This window comes from Monodon monoceros, unplaced genomic scaffold (genome assembly GCF_005190385.1).
Source record: "Monodon monoceros isolate NGI ecotype Baffin Bay Population unplaced genomic scaffold, NGI_Narwhal_1 Super_Scaffold_19, whole genome shotgun sequence".
Taxonomy (NCBI): Eukaryota; Metazoa; Chordata; class Mammalia; order Artiodactyla; family Monodontidae; genus Monodon; species Monodon monoceros.
The window spans coordinates 6,657,388-6,679,176 of record NW_021703775.1 but is presented as its reverse complement, the minus strand read 5'-3'; the positions used below and the strand labels follow the sequence as shown (position 1 = coordinate 6,679,176).

The following is a 21,789-nucleotide window of genomic DNA, read 5'->3' as shown; positions in this document are numbered from 1 at the left end:
CTATTTGAAAGAAACGCTTTAAGTCCCACGGAGCCCTCATTTTTCAAGCAGGAATGGCCTGCTTAACACAGATGGGTGAGTGCGCGCGTGTGTGTGAATGCTTGGTCATCTGCCCGTTATCCCTACAGTCCCTGTCCCTTTGTATATTTCAGTCACTTAAGAAGCTCAGAGTGGAGATGGAATTCTCTGTGGCAGAGCCCTGAGGGCAGAGGCTTAAATATTTTACATGTTTTTGTGGGGATCATGTGAGCACTGCTTTACCGAAATACACTCTGCCAACAGCAGAAGGCCCTTTGAGGTGAGCAGGTGGGCCGGGGCCAGGGAGCTGTTCTTCGACTTCTGCCAGCTACTCGGACTGTCAGATGAATTCCAGACTCCAGCCTTTACTACTTCCAAGACCTCCATCACCGGGCAGATAATACCACCCTGACTCATCGCCTGTAACCAGGCTTCCTCCTGTCTCCTTCCGCGAGCTTCCTCACAGGCTCTGTGGGCTGCAATGCTCTCGACACTATGGAAGGACAGCAGATATTCAGGGCTTGAAGGGAAATGCCAGCCCTCTGCTCAGAAACAGAATTTCTTCCTTAGTATCTCTTCTAGTCCGTGCGCCCTCTGCACCAGACCTAAAGCAGCGCCTCCAAGTGGCTCTGACCCCGCTGGGATCTCAGCTCTGCCACTGCCAACTGTGAGGTCTCACTCACTGACACCTCGATTATCCCTTCTGTAATATGAGATGTAGTAATGTCACCTCGCTGGGTTGTTGTGAGACTGAAATAAGACAACGTGTCCGGCAGAGTGCCTGACACAAGATAAGACACTGAATGCTTGGGGAGTAGCATTTTGGTACTAGGCTGCCTGAGAGGGGACCAGCATTAGAGGCATAGGGGTGCAAAGAGAATCTGTGATCTGGGGGTGGGAGGGACGGGGGAGAACTCAGTTTGTAAATATACAAGCTCTGCATTTTGCAGATTTATATCTAATTAAAATCCATAGAAAAGAAAGCACAAATCAAGCTAACGGTATTTCTGAAAGAAGATACACGAAATGCACAGCGGATATATTCCAGACATCTTCTGTGTTATCCTGCATTCGTTCATTTACTCATACTAATAATCTTTGACTGAATAAGTATTATGTTCTAAATGCTGGGCCAGGCTTCAACACAAGCGTGAAGCAGCTTCATGAAAGGAAACACTTGGAGGAAGCGTAATCAGCCTGTTAGCGTCAGGCACTGTTTATTGATTACGCGCTGCAATCAATACATATGGTAATAGTTATTGATTTACCACAGTCTCCCTGGGCCAGAGTGACTCAGAAAGACACTGCCATCTGCTAGTCACACTGAATACAGAGGAGCTCCAGTTTATTAGTGAATGTCTCTTTGGACTGAAAGAGCTCTTTGCAAACGTGCCAGACTCACTTTCAGATACTGTCCACCTGAATCATTAAGTGAAGGAAGCAGTTGCTTCTGTGGTCTAGTTAGGGGTTGGTGAAAACTAACCCTTCCTGCATGGCGTACACCCCAAATACCTACTTCTTGAGCCTGTGAATGGGTCCTGAAATTTTCTGAGTGGTCACTCCCTTGAGCTAAAGCTTTCCTTGGCCCTAATAGAATGCCTTGGGTCCTCTGAGGGGAGTCCTACCAGGCACCCTATAAACTAGCCTGTCAGGCAGTGTGGGCCAGAGAGATGGCCCGTGGCAGATGGGAGGGGCGACAGATTCACTGGAGGCAAATCTTTGGACAAGCTTCTTATACTCTTTCAGCCCTGATTTCCTCATCTGTAAAACAGGAAATAAGAACTTCCTTTCCAGGCTATTGGGAGGACAGAAGAAATCATCTCCATCAGGTGACCAAGCTGGGGTTAGAAACACTGCAGGGCCCCTACAGGTGGTTTCCTTTTTGTTCCTGACTCCCGTGGCACAAACTATCTCGTTAGTTGGTCAGTAACCTCTACTGTGTTTCGTGAACATGGGTTGACCAAAAATGAATTTATGTAGTGTGACCTGCATTTAAAAAATATTAACAAAAAAAAGAAAATGTCAGCGTCATGGTGGGTCCTGTTTTTTGACACTGTTGTTTGAAACATACACTCTCATAGGATGTGACATATGGCTGACTGGGTAGGTTATGTTTGAAAATTTGAGATGGGTATGATCTCCAAAGAATGAAAGCTGGAACTTGAAGGGATATTTGTATACTCATGTTCATAGCAGCGTAATTCACAACAGCCAAAAGGTAGAAGCAACTCAAATGTCCATTGATGGATGAATGGATAAAGAAAATGTCTATACACACAATGGAATATTATTCAGTTTTAAAAAGAAAGAAAATGCCTTTTTGAAGAGGAAGGAAATTCTGACACCTGCTACGACATGGATGAATCTTGAAAACATAATGCTAAGTGAAATAAGCCAGACACGAAAGGACAAATACTAACTGATTCCACTTATATGAGGTCCCTAGAGTAGTCAAAATTAGAGAGACAGAAAGCAGAGTAGTGGTTGCCAGGGGCTGGAGAGAGGAGGAAATGGAGAGTTACTAGCTATGGCAAGTTATTAATTTGGCCTATTAATGGGGACAGAGTTTCAGTTTGAGAAGATGAAGAGTTCTGGGAATACTTCATGGTGATGGGAGCCACAACAATGTGAATGTACTTAATGCCCCTGAACTGCACACTTAAAGATGGTTAAGACTATAAATTTTATGCTATGCATATCTTATCACAATTAAAATTAAAACCCTTTAAATTACCCCAAAAAAGCTTGAGAAATGCTGACCTAGATGACACCCTGAGGAGAGGTATGTTTGGATGGAGTCCAGGCGTAGAGGAAAGAGAAAGCATCAGTCTAGGGGACCAAAACAAGAGAGGGGAACAGAACAAGAGGGGGGAACAGACTTCCTAGTTTTGCTGAAGAATTTTCTTCTATGACCTCTGGGACCATGGGCCTTCCAGTCTGGTGTACGAACATGAAAGATAAGGTTTGCAGTCTTGTTCTGTGATGGCATAATTTCCAATCTACATTCCTGGATCTGTTTGCTGTTTTAATCTGATGGTATAACCAACACAACAGCAACATCTAATTTCCTTTTCAGGTAAAACTGACAGCCTTCTCACCTCTCTTTTCCTTCAGCAATGGTGCCCAGCCCCAGCTGGACTTGTTGGTCTTTGAAGGCTGGGTCAAGGCCTTCCCTCCTTATCCACTGGGCAAGCCATACCTCTCAAAGGCCTTCGGTCTAATTTATTCATCTACATAACAAGGGGGTCCAAGGAGCCCTAGAGACCCTTCCTACGTTATTTTTTTTTTTTTTTTTTTTGCTGTACACGGGCCTCTCACTGCTGTGGCCTCTCCCGTTGCGGAGCACGGGCTCCGGACACGCAGGCCGTGGCTCACGGGCCCAGCCACTCCGCGGCATGTGGGATCTTCCCGGACCGGGGCATGAATCCGTGTCCCCTGCATCGGCAGGCGGACTCCCAACCACTTGCACCACCAGGGAAGACCCCTACGTTATTTTTTATTCTTAGTGTCTAAGCGTTGGCGAAATGGGATCTGGCCAATTTTCTCTAGGCAAAGTGTCTATACTAGATTTCTCATTTTCCTAGCAGACAGGAGCCTGGCAAATTACTTAAACAGATACGGAAAGGAAGTCTCTGGGGAAGGTACCTCGTGGGCTAAAAGAACAGTCACAGTTCATCATTTTAGACACGCATTGCTATGGCCAAAATAAATATCAGGAAGGTTTTAAACTTCTCTTAAAAAAAAAAAAACATCTTTTGGTAACAGTTCTCAAATCGACTTTGATCTCTCAAATTCCAAAACCTATTATATGATCAGTTTGTATAATCTTATTATTAAAAGCACATGCGTAAGTGATAGATTTCTTTATATGTTTAGCACATAATTGTTACTCTGTATATTTTCCCTCCATATTTAACATTTTCTAAGGTAATTCTACAATGGGCATAAGATATTTTTAATAAATAACTATGGACTGAATGTTTGTGTTCCCCTCCCCCCAAATTTATATGTTGAAATTCTAACCCCCATTGTGATGGTATTAGGAGCTGGGCCTTTGGGAGGTAATTAGTCATGAGGGTAGAACCGTCACGAATGGGATTAATGCCCTTATAAGAAGAGACACGAAAGAGCTTGCTTCTCCCCTCTCTGCTCTTTGCCATGTGAGGACACAGCGAGAAGATGGCCATCTGCAAACCAGGAAGTGGGCCAGACACTGAATCTGCCGGCACCTTGATCCTAGACTTCCTGGGCTCCAAAACCGTGAGAGAGAAATTTCTGCTGTTTATAAGCCACCTAGTCTACAGTGGCTTGTTATAGCAGCCTGAACTGATGGAGGTAAATACTTCTCATTGATATAAACACGCTTCACCTTCCACCTTTATAAATGACTCACAGGTGCACATCAGACATCTGGAAAGGAGCTCTGGGCATCACCGTTAGACCCACTCTGTTCCATCAGTCAGTGATATCCAAGTCTTCTAAGACATTTAAAATTAGAAGTCCATGGTGGAGGTGAATTCTCCAGCCACCTCCTGGCTATGCATTCTCCTTTGGGGAGAGGTAAAGCCATGCACTGCTGGCCTCTGGTCCTATTGTCTGAAGGCTGGGAGAAGAGCTCATTCCGGCTGACATGTCTGGAAAAGACGGACCACTCTGCGTTCTTCTTCACAGCTCCGGCTTCACTAGAAGACCTTTGTAAACTTAACCCTTTCTAAGCATGTCACCTTTTTTAAGGGAGAGATGACAATTCTCATTAAGCTCTGATCTGTACCAACTGCAGAGATAGGGTTGTTTTCTATCTTTTCTAAATCATGAATCCTATTAAATGCAGTAATAAGTATTTACTGAGTGCCTACTAGGTAATGGGCACTTTCCATATATTACTTCCAACTACTATATTAACCTGGGAGAAATAAGATTTCATGGGCTGCTCTAATTCAGTTTGAGCTTATAGGAGTTTCCAAGTCTTTTACTGTACAATGTACACACCTGGTAGACCATTTCCTTCTGCTTCATTTTGTTAATTTTTTTTCTTCTAGAAGTTTAACTATTTGTGTTTAATCCAATTTCCTTAATTTATGAAGGTCATTTTTGAATCCTCATTTATTCTTTAAAGTAATAGGTACTTCGTTCAAATGCAGACAGGTCCTCTGTTAGGAGTTTTCTGCAAGCCTACGCTTTTGACCTCTGACTTAAGCGTGGACTTGCCAGTGGTGGGCAAATCTGGATTAAGCAGGCACGGTGACCCTGTGAAATTGTGGTCTTTGCTGTAGCTTGGAAATCTACATTTGCTCCTTATTCCTAGAACTTTCCTAGTGAAGATGACAAACTAACAGGATCTCAGTCTGCTCTTCCTCTGCAGGCACTACCTTAGTCACTTGCTCTAAAAAGTCATCACCATACTCAAGGTCATGTAGGTTTTCTTCTATGTTGTCTTTTAGGAGTTTTATAGTTTTGTGTTTTACATTTAGGTCTGTGATCCATTCTGGGTTAATTTTAGCGAGGGGTGTAAGGTCTGTGTCTAGATTCATTTTTTTGCATGTGGATATGCAGTGTTCTACCACCATTTGTTTTAAAGACCATCTTTATCCATTGTATTGTTCTTGATCCTTTGTCAAAGACCAGCTGACTATATTTACATGGGTCTATTTCTGGGCTCTCTATTCTGTTCCACTGATTGACTTATCTATTCTTTTGCCAACACCGTAGCTTTATAGTAAGTCTTGAAGTCGGGTAGAGTCAGTTCTCCAACTTTGTTCTTCTCCTTCAATACTGTATTGGCTATTCTATGTCTTTTGCTTTTCCAATGAGACTTTAAAATCAGTTTGTTGATATCCACAAAATACCTTGCTGGAATTTTGGTTCAGATTGCATTGAATCTATAGACCAAGTTGGGGAATTTGTTTTTTATTAGAAGTATTCCATTATGTTTCCAATATATTGGAAGGTATTCCAGTATACCAAGATTGTTTATCCATTTACCAGCTGATGTATATTGGGGTTTCCAGTTTTTGACTATCAAGAATAAAGCTGCTATTAAAATTCTTGTACTAATCCTTTTTTTTTTTTTTTTTTGCGGTACGCGGGCCTCTCACTGTTGTGGCCTCTCCCGTTGCGGAGCACAGGCTCCGGACGTGCAGGCTCCATGTGGGATCTTCCCGGACCGGGGCACGAACCCGTGTCCCCTGGATCGGCAGGCAGACTCTCAACCACTGTGCCACCAGGGAAGCCCAAATTCTTGTACTAATCTTTTAAAGGACATGCGTTTCTCTTTTTTCCCATGCTAATAATTACAAATGGAATTGTTGGATCTAGTACCAAGTGTGTGCCTAATTGCTGGGGAACGCAATAAATATGTGTAAAAGGAACAGTTTTTAAAAATGGTTATGCCATTTTATGCTCCCATCAGCAATGCACTAGGGTTCCAATGGCTTCATATCTCCTGACTATTTGGTGGTGTTGGTCTTTTCAATTTTAGTCATTCTAGTGGCTGTATACAGTGGTATCTCATTGTGGCTTTAATTTGCATTTCCCTGAAGATGAATATTATTAGTAAAATGCATGTTTTCAGTTCCTTACTGGACATTTGTATATCTTCTTTGTCTGTTCGAGGCTTTGCCCATTTAAAAAATTTGTGTCTTTATCATTTTGTTATTGAATTGTCAGAGTTCCTTATACATTCTGGATACAAACTATTTGTCAGATATATGTATTGCAAGTATATTCTCCCAGTTTGTGCCTTGCCTTGTCATTTTGATGACCAGATGTTTTGAATTTTGATGAAATCCAATTCATCGGGGTTTTCTTTTCTTTTCTGTGGTTTTGTGATTTCTGTAAGAAATCATTGCAGGTTGTGCGATATTGTCCCATGTTTTCCTTTAGAAGCTTTATAGTTCGGGCCTTTAAATGGAGGTCTGTGATCCATCTCAATTGTGTCTTAAGTGAGATTCAGATTTCCCCCCAGTAGTTCCTCCAGCACCATTTGTTGAAGACTTGTCTTTGTCAAAACTCAGTTGACCATATACGTGTGGGTCTATTTCTAGACTCTGTTTTGTTCCATTGATTTGTCTGTCCATGTCAATGCCACACTACCTTCATTACTTTAGTTTTCCAGTAAGTCTTGAAATCAGGTACTGTAAGGCCTCCAACCCTGCTCTTCTTCAAGACTGTTTTGGCTACCTAGGACCCTTGCTTTTCTATAAAAATTTTAGAATCAACTTGTCATTTTCTAGAAAAGTGCCCTGTTGGCCTTCTGATCAACACTGTGTTGTATCTGTATATCATTATGAGAAGAACTGACATATTAACATTAGGAGTCTTCCAATTTATGAATATCTCTCCATTTAAGTCTAAAATTTCTCTCATCAAGGTTTAATAGCTTTCAGTGTACAAGTCTTATATGTCTTTTGTTAAATTTATTAAGTATTTTATATCATTGCAAATGGGACTGCTTTTTAAATTTCATTTTGGAATTGTTTACTGCTATTAGAAACACAACTGATTTTTGTAAACTGACCCTGCTAAATTCTTTTATTGGTTCTAGTAGTTGTTTATTAAATTTCTTAGGATTTTCTCTATAAACAATCATTCATAAAGATTTTTCCAAAAGATTTTTCAATCTTTATGCCTATTATTTCTTTTTCTTGCCTTATTGTACTGACTAGAACTACAATGCTGAATAGAAGTGATAAATGCAGACATTACTGCTATGTTCTTGATCTTAGGAGGAAAGTGTTTGGTATTTCACCATTAAATATGACATTAGCAGTAGGTCTGGGGGTGGATGCCCTTTGTCAGATTAAACAAGTTCCCTTCTTGTACTAGTTGGCTGAGAGTTTTAAAAATCATGGATGGGTGTTGAATCATGTCAAATGCTTTGCCTTCATTTTTTTAGAGGATCATATGGTTTTTCTCCTTCATTCTATTAATACGGTGGATTACGTTAATTTTTCTTCTAACATTAAGCCAACCATTCATTCCTGTGATAAACCCTACTTAGTTATAATGAATAATGTCCTTTTCATATATCACTGGAACATATATGCTAATGTTTTATTAAGGATTTTTTAGTGTTTATAAGAGATATTGGATTACAATTTTCTTTTCTTATAAGGTTTATGTCAGATTTTGGTATCAAGGTTATACTGGCCTTATACAATGAATTGGGTAGTTTTTCTTCCTCTTCTATTTTCTGAAGGAGTTTGTATAAGACTAGCAGTTCACTTGTCAGTGTTTCATTGGTAAAAACATTTCTTATTTAAGTTTTGATGGAATTTACCAGTGAAACCACCTGCCTCTGGAGGAATTTTCTTTGTGGAAAAGTTTTGATTACAAATTCAATTTCTTTAATAGCAATAGGGTCATTCAGATATTCTATTTCTTCATGTGGCAGTTATGGTAAGTTACTTATGGTAACTGTATTTTTCAAGGAAATTGGCTATTTCATCTAAGCTGTCAAATTAATTAGCACAAAGTAGTTCATAATATCCGGTTACTGTTGTTTAAACTTCTGTAGGCTACATAGTGATACCCACTCTTTCTTTGCTAATGTTAGTGATTTATGTTTCCCTCCTCTCTTCTTTGATTAGACTTGTTAGTGTTTTGTTAATTTTACTAAATTTTTAAAAGAACTAAATTTTGGCTTTATTAATTTTCTCTATTGTTTAAAACTTTTTATTCCTAACTTTATTATGTACTTCTTCCTAATGATTTGGGTTTAATTTATTCTTCCTTTCTAGCTTCGTAAAGTGGAAACATAAATTACTGATGTTCAACTTTGTTCTTTTCTAGTCATGTAAAGCTATACATTTTTTTGTTGTGTGTATTGTTTTAGCAAAGCCCATAAATTTTCCTAAACTGTACATGCATTTTCATTCAGTTAAAATTTTTTCTAATTTCCTTTGTGATTTACTCTAACTCAAAAACTATTTAGAAATGTTATTTAACTTTCAAATATTAGGCATTTTCTAGAATTTCATTGCTATTGACTTATAATATAACCATGCTGTGATCACGGAACACATTCTGCAAGATTTTAATCATATGGAATTCATCGATATGTCTTTTATTGTGCACAATAAGGTCTTGCTTCATGTGTACTTGATAAGATTACATATCTTGCACCAGTTGAGTGTAGTGTTTTATAAATGTCAATAAGATCAAAGTGGTTGATAATGTTCAAATATTCTATATACTTCCTAATATTTTGTTTAATTTTTATACTGATTACTGAATAAATGGATGTTAAAAATCTCTATTATTATTGTTCTGTCAGTTTTTGTTTCATATATTTTGATAATCTCTTAGTAAATATGTACATATTTATGACTGGTCTGTTTTCCTCATTAACTGACCTTTTTAGCATGATAAAATGTTCTTTTTACCTATTCTAATACTCTTTGTCTAGAAGTCTGTATGGTAGTTTAATAGTGTCACACTAGCTTTCTTATGCTTACTGTTTACACAGTCTATCTTTTCCTCTTCTGGCTTCAACCTACTGTGTTTTTATATTTAAATTGTATATCTTATAGACAGTAGGCAGTCTTTCAAATCTAATTTATTTTGGTATTTTATTTTAATCCCTCCAATGACATTTATGCTTTTTTTGGTATTTTTTTTTTTAGTGTTTTTTCTGGCTATTATACTATGCATCCTTAACTTATTGCCAGTCTACTTGGATTTAATATTGTATCACTTCACGTAAAATATAAGAATCTTAGAGTCATGCAATTCCATTTGCCCTCTCTTATCCTTTGTGGTATTTTTGTCATACATTTTACATCTACATACATCATAAGTCCCATAAAAGAGTATTTTGTTTTTTACATTACATAATCTTTTGTATTTACATAAATATTTATCATTTCCTGTAAATACTTCCTTCGTGTAGGTCTGAACTTCCCCCTGAGATTATTCCCCTTCAGCCTGACAAATTTCCTTTATCACTGATTGTAGTGCAGGCCTTCTGGAAATAAATTCTCTCAGATTTTGAAAAACCAAAAATGTCTTTATTTCACCTTGTTTTGAAGGATATTTTTGCTAGATTTAGAATTCTAGCTTGATAAAGTTATTTATTTTTTTTAATTTATTGTTTTTATTTTGTCTTCCAGCACTTTAAAGATGCCGTTGCATTATATTCTAGCCTCTGTTGTCGGTGGTGGGAATCCTTTGGTTAACTGCGTCACTGTTACCTTTTACCTAATATGTCATTTATCTCCGGCAATGTTCAAGATTTTTCTCTTTATCTTTAATATAGGTTTTAGCAATTTTACTGTAACGTTTCAAGGTGTGGTTTTATTTTATTTATCCTGCTTAAGATTTGTTAAGCTTCTTGCATTTGTAAGTTAAGGTGTTCAGCCAGTTTGGGATGCCTTCAGCCATTATCTCTTTGAATATTTTTTCTGATCTGTTTTTTCTGTCCTCTCCTTCTCAGACCCCAATTACATGTATATTATACTACTTGATATTGTCCTGTAATTCACTGAGGTTCTGTTTATTGTTTTTAATCTTCATTCTCACTGTTCTGCACATTGGATAATGCTTATTGATCTGACTTTAAGTTTACTTACCCTTTATTTGGTCATTTCCATTCTTCACTAAGGCTATCCAGTGAAATTTTTGTTTCAAGTATTTTACTTTTCAGTTCCAGAATTTTCACTTGGTTCTTTTTAATCATTTCCATTTCCCTGCTGAGAGTCTTCTTCTTTCAATTATTATGACCATGTTTTCCTTTATATTCTTGAATATATTTTAACACCTGCTTTAAAGTTATTGCCTGAAAATTCCAACATTTAGGTTACTTCAAGTTCTATTATAGCAATTACATTTTTACTTGATTATGGATAACAATTTCCTATTTCTATACATATCTGTTAATCTTTGATTAGATAATAAATATTATGAATGACATGTAATAGAGGCTCTAGATCTGTTTTATTCCTTTAAAGAGTGTTAACATTTTTGCTTCAGACAAATTACTAGCTGAACCTGTGAATGCTTTAGGATTACACTTTGTTATGACCTACTTTGGTTTTGCCCTTAGTTTTAAGGATGAATCCTTTATTCTTAAGGCGAGGTCTTCCTGAGGGTTCAGACAAAAACCTAAGTGTTTGCCAAGTCCCTATAACTTGGGTGAGATTCAAATTCCAAACTCTACAGGCAATCTTTGTAGGCAGTAGGCAGCTACTGAAATGTCTTCTCAGCTTTTCAGCTCTCTAGCTATTGTCTTCCACTGGGCTCACTGGCCTTTCTCTGATACCTATGCAGTTTAGAAGTCACCCGAGCATGGAGGAGAATTTATATACAGAAGTGGAACTCTCTTCTCTATGGCTGCCTCCTTTCTGGAATTTCTTCCCTTAAATCCCAGCCACTCTGGCAGCCTTGAACTCCATCCTCATACACTTCAAGAATATATGACTATGGCCTTGAGTTGTAGTTACTCTTGGTGGAATGGGGAGTGCCCTCAGGAGAGAAGCTGTAAAAATGTAGGTCTCATGCATTCCAATTCTTTCTCTCAAGGATCAAATTGCCAATATTTCTGCCTTCTTTTGATCAGCCTCTAGTGTCTTTAAATAGTTTTGTTTTGTAAAAAATATTTCATCCAGAGTTTTTTTTTTTTTCTTTGCGGTACGCGGGCCTCTCACCATTGTGGCCTCTCCCGTTACGGAGCACAGGCTCCGGACGTGCAGGCTCAGCGGCCATGGCTCATGGACCCAGCCGCTCCGCGGCACGTGGGATCTTCCCGGACCAGGGCACGAACCCGTGTCCCCTGCATCGGCAGGCGGACTCTCAACCACTGTGCCACCAGGGAAGCCCTTTTTTTTTTTTTAAGATTTTACATACAAATGAGGTCATATGGTATTTGTTTTTCTCTGCCTGACTTATTTCACTTAGGATGATGCCCTCAAGGTCAATCCATGTTGTCGCAAGTAGCAGGATTTCCCTCTATGGCTGAATAATATTCCATTGTGTACAGATACCACATTTTCTTTATCCATTCATCCATCAGTGAACACTTAGGTTGCTTCCATGTCTTGGACACTGCAAACAATGCTAATCTCTCGTTTTTAAAAGAGGCTAGTGAGGAAAGATGCTTTTTCATAAAATGAGCTGTCTGGATACTCTCAATTTTATACTACAATTTAAAACCAAAAAGTGGCTTTAAATGACTCAGAGGTCATGGAACTATACAGAGAGAGGGATGTATAGGCATTACTGAAGCCAAGTCTGTCCCACCAAACCACAACTGTAGAAGAGGTATCTTTCCTAGTGCCTGTGTGTATGTTATTTACAGTTTTCAGCTCTCCTTCACCTCTTTGGTTTCCATGGAGCTCATAATTTTTGGTCTGTTTTATCACCTTGTTCCATCTTCTGGCATCTGTATACTCCTGATTCTCCTAACCTGGCTTCTAAGTCATTTTGATTGCTCTGACCCTTAATGTTGAGTGTCCTCTCAAAATCCACATGTTGAAGTCCTAACCTCCAGTACTTCAGAATGTGATTTTATTTTGAGATAGCATCTTCACAGGGTAATCAAGTTAAAATGAGAACATTAGGGTGGGCGATAATCCAACATAACTAGTATTTTTATAAAAGGGGGAAATTTGGACACAGAGACATGCAGAGAAGGAAGATGATGTGAAGAAACACAGGGGGAAGATGTTTATCACCAAAACAACGAACAAGGTCTGGAATTGATCCTTCTTTCACAGGAGAAACAAACCCTAATGACTGATCTTGGGCTTCTAGCCTCCAGAACTGAGACAATAAATTTCAGTTGTTTAAGGGACCCAGTCTATGCTACTTTGTTACAGCAGCCCTAGCAAACTAATACACTTACCACTTAACAAATAAATGGGTCCCCACTTTTCTCCTTGGTTCTGACTTATGACTTTGTTTTGTCTCCTAAGATCCCCTGACCCCTCAGTATGGTAAATGGCCAAAAAAGCTGAATATCCAAAGATGTGTCTCCCAATTTTTTCACTTAAGTTGAATGACTTTTCTGATCCTTAGATTCCTTATATATGAAATAAGGATATTGCCTTACCTATCTGTCTGCATAGATAAAGCTCAGATAGGATACCACACAGAGACTGTAAAATGCTACGCAAGTCTAAGGCATCCTGAGTCCCTGCTCTTTATTCATAATGAGCTGCTCCTCTTGCCTAATTATAACAGACCACGGTTAGAAGGTTCTTTGGGAGGATCAAGTTTAGAATTCTCCACTTTTAAGAGGGATACTTGCAGCCTCAGGCTTTATTTCTGCTGTTTCTAGTTCAAGAGGCAGGATATGAGATGGATGACTAAGTCTGTTTTGCTCAAAGAGACAAGAATGTGGGGTGATGCTTCAAACTTTCACTGCTCACAAATCTCCAGAGGGTGTAAAAATAATTCCTCAGACAACATATTTATTTTGATAAGGTAATGAGTTATGGAAACCAATTCTTTTAGAGAATGGACTTTTCGGAGCTGTATAAGGGGCGGAGAACTTTAGCAGCACATCAAACTGTATTAACAAAATCGGAGCCCACTGAATGTGATTTTAAATTTGAAAAAATTAAATGCAGGATGCTAGCAGCTTTCCAAAATATTTTGTATGCTCCTTTGCCTGTTTTTAAGATGATTTGTTAACGAGAATTTGAAAAATTGTTGTTTCCACAGTAATTAACACTTTTATAAAATTATTTATAAAAAAATATAACTTACTCCCAAATAGTTGACATTCTAGTTGCATAAATTCTTATCTAGTCTCAAACACTGCTCAAAAGAACTACATATTTAAATGATTCTACCCATTTCAGTTCTCTAGAATGCCTCCAGATGGCATTAAAACCCTTCTCCTACTATATTTTACAATCAAAAATTTAAAAATTAGTAATATTTTAACCATTTAAAACCAGTCACATTCATTGTATCATTAGAAATCATGATAATGGAACTATTTTGAACTTTTAGGGTAACATCTTAAGAAACATGTAATCATAACTTTTATGAAACAAACAGCCATCCTATGTAAGCCAAAGGCTCTTCCTAGATTGAGAAACAGATCTTGGACAAATACACTCAATAATGTTATATCGTAAGCTGTCATTTCTAATGAATAGCACTTTAAATGCTTAGTAATAAGAGCACTGGTCCAAATATAGATATATGCACAAAACTGTCTTATAATAAGAAAATACATTTAACTCCTCAGAAATGATAAAAAATAATGATTTTTAAGGAGTAAACCTGTTACTAATTCCTATGGAGCTAAAATAATTTGTTAGCTTGTGAATTATGTAAACTTTAGCATATAAATTTGGCATCGAATTAATCGTCAAAACATTTTTTGGATTGCTTGGCTATCGAGGGGAAAAGACAAAACGTAGAGTGAAGAACATGTTTTAAAAGCCTTTTCTTATCTTTTCAAAACTGTGTTTGTTAACTCAAAACTATGAACAAACCCTTGAGGGTCCAGAGATATCTATAACTGTATATTTCACATAATTCAGAGGTCAGGTTGCAAAGGGCAGGCTTTAAAATGACACTGGTACTTCCCAGGTGTGCAGGACAGACTATCTCCTAGTATGTGTGAAAAGTCCTCTAATTATTTATGACAGTGATGGAAGTTGCCAAGCAAATTCCAAAAGCTTTCCTCCCCTCCCCCTGCCAAAATAATACCGTCAAATCTCGTTACATTTGTACTTTATGAAGAGGAGCCTTGTGTTTTCAAGATTATTCTTACTGGGCTAAAGCATAAGAAAGACCTCAAAATGCATACGCACCCAAAAGCATTTAAAAACACATTATCATGAGAAAGAGAACCACAGCCTTCTTTCCATTATTACTGTTACTATAACAAGTTATTTGCGCTGTTTCATATTATAAGCATATTAAAGAACAGTCATCTTGGGATAGAAACAGGAAACAGACTTACGATGTATTCGATGTGCCATTGTCTGGACTCCCTGGCTCAGCATCACCTTTCTCTTAAAAAGGAAGAAAATACCAACATGTGAGCGTTACAGCCTATAAGATTTAAGAGAGGTTCAATATATTTCCACACTCCTACTAACAACCATTCAAAATGTGCAGCAGGAGGCTTTTCAAACATCTTTTTTATTGTCCAAGAACCGGATTTGCAAAATAATTTATTCTTTGTAATACAATGGCCCAGGCAAGGATCTGTGAATAGGTACTACGGAGCTGTTTGCAAACAAGCAGAGGTTCAGAGTGGAGACCCTGCCAAAAGATGAATACCTTACAGATGGAATCTGTTTCCTTCTACTTCTTTTACAGGAAACTTAAGGAAATAAACCCCATTAGCATTCTAGATGCAAGGCGTTTTGGATTCTGATCCCTTCTGCTAACACAAGCTAAACCAGGTCAGGTGACATCAGAACTTGGAGGAGAGAATTCTACACAACACTGAGGTTGCACCCTGGCTTACAAGATTCTCAAGAATTACACCCCACAGAGAGCCCCAGCAGCAGGTTCTGGGGTCACCCTGTTAATGCAGAATAAGATATAAATCAGAAATCCTTCCTGGCCATCTGAGAGACTAGTTAAAGAAATGTTTCTGCCGTCTGTGGTCACCAAGGATTGAATGGGTTTTAATGAAGGGAGCCTGGAACCAGTTCGTTTCTTGTAGTTCTAAAGGGCAAATTCCTCTTGCAAGTGACATAATGTAAGTCTTAGATCCTCGACCATTGATGGCTTGACACCATACATCCTTGTATTGTAAGGCACTTCTTTTTGTTTTCTTGAGGCTACGGGATGGAGGAAGGTCATGACTGCCATTGTGAGTTAGCTGTGGTTAGTTAGGCTGGTTATGTAGTGCTAATAGTTTAACATACCCCAGAGAAGGTTATGAGTTGCAAGAGATGGGCATGATGGTGGCAACTTGCTTTGCTTTGCTCTTTCAAGTCAGGCCTGGAGACCTCACAGAATCCCCCAGTCTGCTGTTTAGGGCTTCAGGCCTATGTCCTGTACCAAGTCCCTTTTGTCAGCTGTAGCCATTAGCTTATTGTCACCGAGGCTTGGGAATGACCCCCTAAATTACATGATGAACACATTCTGAAGATATCGTCCAAACTGAACTCAAAAGTAAACTTTATAATTTCTTTCCCTTTCCGTTCTTTCAAACAGAACGGTTGTGAGAGAAAGAACACAGTGACATATAGTGCACACATCTATCTCAGATGTAACTCTGTGCTAATGTGTGTCTACACACTGCCGGGACATACGTGAGGGACAGTCACCTTGTGAAAAGTCACATCTATTTTAACTGCCTCAGTAGCAAACACTGACGGAGCCCCAGTACGTGGGAAACCATGCTGAAGTAAAAACAGAGGCAGAGAATTAATAAACTTGCTCTAAAGCTTGTACGTTCATAATATATTTTCTCTTCCAGGCCAGGTTTGCTGTAAACTCACTTAGGAGACATGCAAGACCCTGTCAACTGGCTTTGGTGCTAGAAAATAACCTTAGTACTGTCCAAAATCACTTTTCAAATGAGAAACCACAATTCCTGCCAGAATCCTAAAGTACAGAGTTGTAACACCTGCATTACCTAAGATAAAACTAAATGGAGGTTTAATTTTTCTCAAACATAGCGATCTTTTTTTTTTCCCCTTTAATTTGGAGAAGTCGGTTACTTTCCCTGGTCTGGGGCTGCCAGAAGTTGCCCCACATCCAATCATCCTCAGGAATGCAGGCAGCAGGCTCAGAAGCCCAGGAGTAAACGTTTCTCAACAACTTGTGTCATTAAAAAAAAGGAAATCAATATGATACATGCAGACATTGTCTGGATGTCTGAATAAGTATGTTTTACCTTGACCAACAATGCTGCCAGACAACCCATGGGCTGAGAGGACAGAGGCCTTATCGCACATGGGGTCTGGGGGCTGCAGGAACTGGGAGCCGGATCGGCGCAGGAGCAAAGCTGCAGTTGATTATCTCTGCTCTCAGCAGCACTTATGTTGTGGCAACAGGGAAAACAGAACAGGTTCTGGCGAACAGGAAGGATGCAGTGGGGCCAAACTGGGCATTTATGAACAGTCGGGGAATGAGTGCTCTCAGTTGATCATGAATTAACCTTTTTGGAGAAAAGGAAACGCAGGATGGAGTCAGGGAGTAAAACTATGTTTGCCCTTCAGAAAGAATGAAACACAAAATTCTCCCCAATATCTGGAAATTTTACGTGATGTAATTTCTGAAGTTAACTTGAAGTGTCTATGTGCACAAGCCGTGGAGAATCACAGGCTCTTTATCAGGACCCGAGGGAAACTGACGAATGTGAGCTGGAAAAAATTCTCAGTAAGGGATTTTTCAGTTGGGTGCTCAGGAGATGTTTCCTCTCCGCCGCCAATGAGGACTGGTGGGGCTTTGTCCTGATTATTCCAGCTGTTTTCATGATAGATTCAACACTGCTCTCCTAGGGAAGGAACCTGCATTGATCTTTAAGAAACTGGGCATAAGAGATAGGCTCAGGTGCAGTGTGGTCATTTTGCAGGTGGAAATATAATTAAAGAGAGAAAGAGAAAAAACGAGCCATAGAAAGAAAATGTATACATTCATACTCACATATAAATACATATGTATGTGTATATGTATATTACATGTATACTTTCAACTTGACACTCCATATTTGTCTACCTGAGTCTTCCACAGTACCAAACATATATTACATGCTCAGTATATGTCTTCTGTCTGATGACCTATCATTAATGCAGTGTCCCACGCTGCAGTGGAAAAAGAGGAGAAAGGTACACATACCACTGAGACGGTATACAAGTTAAGGTATGAAACAGCTTGATGACTCCAATAGGTCACTTAAAAAATTACAGTAGCTACATGTCTAATCCAGTAAATCTACCAAGGACTTTTATGTCGAGTAGTCTCTCTGGAAACATAGATAATATCTAATTCACGCCCCTTCAACTGAAAATGACTGCACTGCTGGAGTACCATAATTAGCGCTATGAAAAGGAAATCAAAATAGACCTAGGCTGTATTCTGCTTCGAAGGCAAGTTTTGCTGTGCTACCACTTTATAATAAAAGTAATCTGTGCTCAGTGTAAAGAAAAAAAAACCGAACAGTAGAGTAAAGGTAACGACTGTGCTTGCTTTTGTCATTAGTCCTGTTAGCCCTGCAACTGGAACGCTAAGTAATATGCTTATTTCTAGATGAATCAACTTCAGACAGTATGTAATAATTTCTGATATGAAAAATGAGAGATAAGGTATTTAATACACTTATACTACCGCCTCCCTTCTGCTTAAAATTTCTGTTAGTTCTGTTAAACTTTAGCGTCTACTGGGTATTTTAACTTTGAATAAATTTAACCTATTTTTTGATTAAACAACTTGACAGTACCTCTTCTTTTATACTATGCAAAGTGAGGCAACTCACATCCCACTATGCACAGCTATACCCTTCCTCCAGCATAGCCAAGATTTAAAATATTTATATTCTGTTCAGTAACTATTAATGAGTCATCCTCATTAATATTAATTTTATCAATAATTTAATTTTGGGAATTGCCCATAGGCCATGAGAAAAATTATACACGAGTGACGGAATTTACAATATTATAACAACATATATATTAGCCTCTAAGGAACAGTAGAGAGACTGGACCTGCACGGAGGGACGGCCACTACACTTGAAAGAAGGCAAGGGTTCCCATATTTATGTCAAATGGATTCTCATTCTTGTATCTCATCGTGGCAAAGGTTCATTCGTCTCAAGTAAAGGCTACGCTTTTCCTAAAGAGAAATTCAATAGAGCATGCATGTAATGTGTACAAAAATGTTTATATACAGTTTTTAAAAAGTAAAATGAGTTAACTGTAAAAGCACCTTCCAGGCCCAGAAAGGGGACACTGACAAGAAATAACCCAGAAGCCTCCTGAGCTTGTGTCCTATTCAAGCCCAGCTAGCTAGCAATGGAGTTTTGTGTTAATCATTCTCCCTTTCTTGACAGTTTCTGCCACCATGAATTAATTTGTAAATAAAAGTCTTTAGTTTTTCCTGATTTTAAATTTCACATGAATGCAATCATAGTGTAGGCATTCTTCTGGGATTACTTCTGTCATTCAATGATATGACTTTGGATTCAGCCAATGTGATGTGCATAGCTTTGGTTCATTCACCCTCACTGCTGTGCAGCATCTCCTTATAAAAATCTGTCATTTTGGGCTTCCCTGGTGGCGCAGTGGTTGAGAGTCCGCCTGCCGATGCAGGGGACACAGGTTCGTGCCCCGGTCCGGGAAGATACCACATGCCGCGGAGCGGCTGGGCCCGTGAGCCATGGCCGCTGAGCCTGAGCGTCTGGAGCCTGTGCTCCGCAATGGGAGAGGCAACAACAGTGAGAGGCCCGTGTACAGCCAAAAAAATAAAAATAAAATCTGCCGTTTTCCTTTATTTGACACTTTTTCGGTGTTCTACTTAAGAAATACATCAGAAAGATGTTCTCTATTACCTTTTGAAAGTGTATAATTTTACTGTTCACATTTAGGTCTTCTACAAATACCTGGAATAGTTTCTGTATATGATGTCAGGTAGGAGATAGCTTCCTTTTTTTCCCTATAGATAACCAATTATTCTGGTACTATCTATTAAGAAGCCCATTCTTTCCCCATTGATCTACATTGTTAGCTCTGACACGAATCTAGTTTTCATAAATCTGTGGTCTGTTTCTGGGTCCTTTATATCTGTTTCATTGCTCAATTTATTATTATCTTCATTACTTAGCTAAAACATGCATTCATTCATTCACTCATTCATTCATTCATATAATAATATTAGTAAGGCAAGGCTCCAACCTGCTTCTTCTTAAGGAGTGTCTGAGTTATTTTTGGTCCCTTGTTCTATCAAATAAACTTGAGAATCACCTTGTCAATCTCCAGATACACGGCTGCTGTTGAGAAGTCAACTGGAAGTTTAATTGTTACTTCTTTGAAGTTATTAAGGGCATTTTAAGAATTTTTCCTTTACCTGTGTGGCTTGCAGTTTAACTATAATATGTCTAGGGTGGACTTCTTTTTATTTATCCTGCTTAAGATTCACTGGGAAGATTCATTGGGTTTCTTGAATCTATGGGTTAGTGTCTTTCAATTCTGGAATATTTTCAGCCATCATCTCCTTTAATATCCCCTCTGTTCCCTTATCTTTTTCTGGAATTCTAGTTAAGTTAATTCTAGTTAATTCTAGTAAATTCTCACTTTATACTCCAGGTTTGTTAACTTCCTTTTCATATTTTCCATTTCTGTCTCTCTAGGCTACATTCTAGATAATTTCTTAAGTTTCCTGATTCATTACTTCTTCTTCACCTATGTGTAATCTGCTGGTAAACCTGACCAAAGAAATTTTCATTTCTGTTATTATTTTCTAACTTCTAGAGGTTCTGATTAGTACATTTGCAAATGTTTTTGTTCTTTATCATATTTTCAATTCTCTCATTTCTGTAAATTAAAGTAAGCACTCTTACTTTACATTCTGGGCTTGGTAATTCCAATATCTGAAGTCCTTGGAGGTCTCTCTAATTCTCTGCTGTCTGTTCTTTTTCCTTGCTCTTGTTTCATTGTACATAAGTGTTTTTGACAATGAGTGCTCATTTCCTGAGGAATTCTATTTCTATTATTATTTATTCATATCCATTTTCTTTTTCTGGTATTCCTACTAGCTGGATTTGACCTTTCCACCCCGACAAATCTTCCATGTAACTTAACTTCCTTTCATATCTTCCATCTGACTTTTGCTTTATATTCAGAAAAAAAAATGTTTTCAACCTTATATTCCAGACTTCAGACTTCAGCTATTATCTGTTAAATTTTTAAATTTCGTCAACCCTATTTTTAATTCCGGAGTGCTCATTTGTTCTGTAACTGCTTCTTTTTCATACCAATCTGGTCTTTTTATTTGATGCAAATAATTTCAAATCCTTCTGAAGACTGTAAATACATTTGAAATTTTTTTCTTCTGTTCCTTGAATTAAGTAGATTTCCTCTGGGTCATTCCTTCTCTTTGGTGCTCCTGGGTTATGTATTCACATCTTTGAATGATAACAGGCTGGTTAACAAAGGTACTGGCGTGGATTTCCCATATTAGTATATTGATCCATTTTGCTAACATACGTCTCCCTTGTAGGGAAGGGCTGATTTAGGGCTCTTTCTAAGTGGACAGGGTATGTTAACTGGAAGGCTTCATTTAGGGTTCAGGAGAAGAGGCCTCAAGACAAGCTGGGAGCCCTGACTGCTCTCTCACTCCCCAACAAAAACAGGAAGTACTTTATTCTGGGTGTATAGCATTTCGGTTTACTTCCTTCTTGAGAAAGGTTAGCTCTTCCTCCACCCATCAGAGATATCTATGTTTAAGGTCTGGTATTATCTCAGAATCTATTCTGCTTCTCTCTTAGGTACTAGCTCCCAACTAGAAGTTCTAGTTAGCTGTTCATTTTCTTAGCAAATATTACTATGGTTTTTTTTGTATTTTGTTTTTTTGAGGGAGGAAAGCCAGGCCGAAAGCTCTGTATGAAAACCCGCTAGGATAGTGGTAGAGGAGTAATGGGTGGAAGAATGGCCATGTTCCTATCACTATCACAGTCAACGCCTCTTCTCTTTTGGGGTTGAGAGGAAATCAAGTCTCTCCTGGAGCTCCCAAGGACATTCCCTCTACCACCACAGCTTGTTCCTGTTTGGTTCATTATTTTCCTTTTTTCTTTTTCTGGGTCATGACCTTCCCTGCCCAGGATTATCTATCTAACAGTAGGGTCCTGTCCAGTCTCCA

General features: G+C 38.6%; 1 protein-coding gene across 13 annotated transcripts in view; it reads right to left on the bottom strand.

Annotated features, from left to right (window-relative positions):
* The window catches only part of AFF3 (AF4/FMR2 family member 3), a 607,218-nt gene that overhangs the window by 164,534 nt on the left and 420,895 nt on the right, over positions 1 to 21,789 (bottom strand). For all 13 annotated transcript variants that reach the window (XM_029232773.1, XM_029232776.1, XM_029232778.1 and 10 more), the window contains one exon: positions 14,936 to 14,987. In XM_029232773.1, the coding sequence (XP_029088606.1) occupies positions 14,936 to 14,987 (52 nt within the window). The remainder of the gene's footprint in view (positions 1 to 14,935; positions 14,988 to 21,789) is intronic.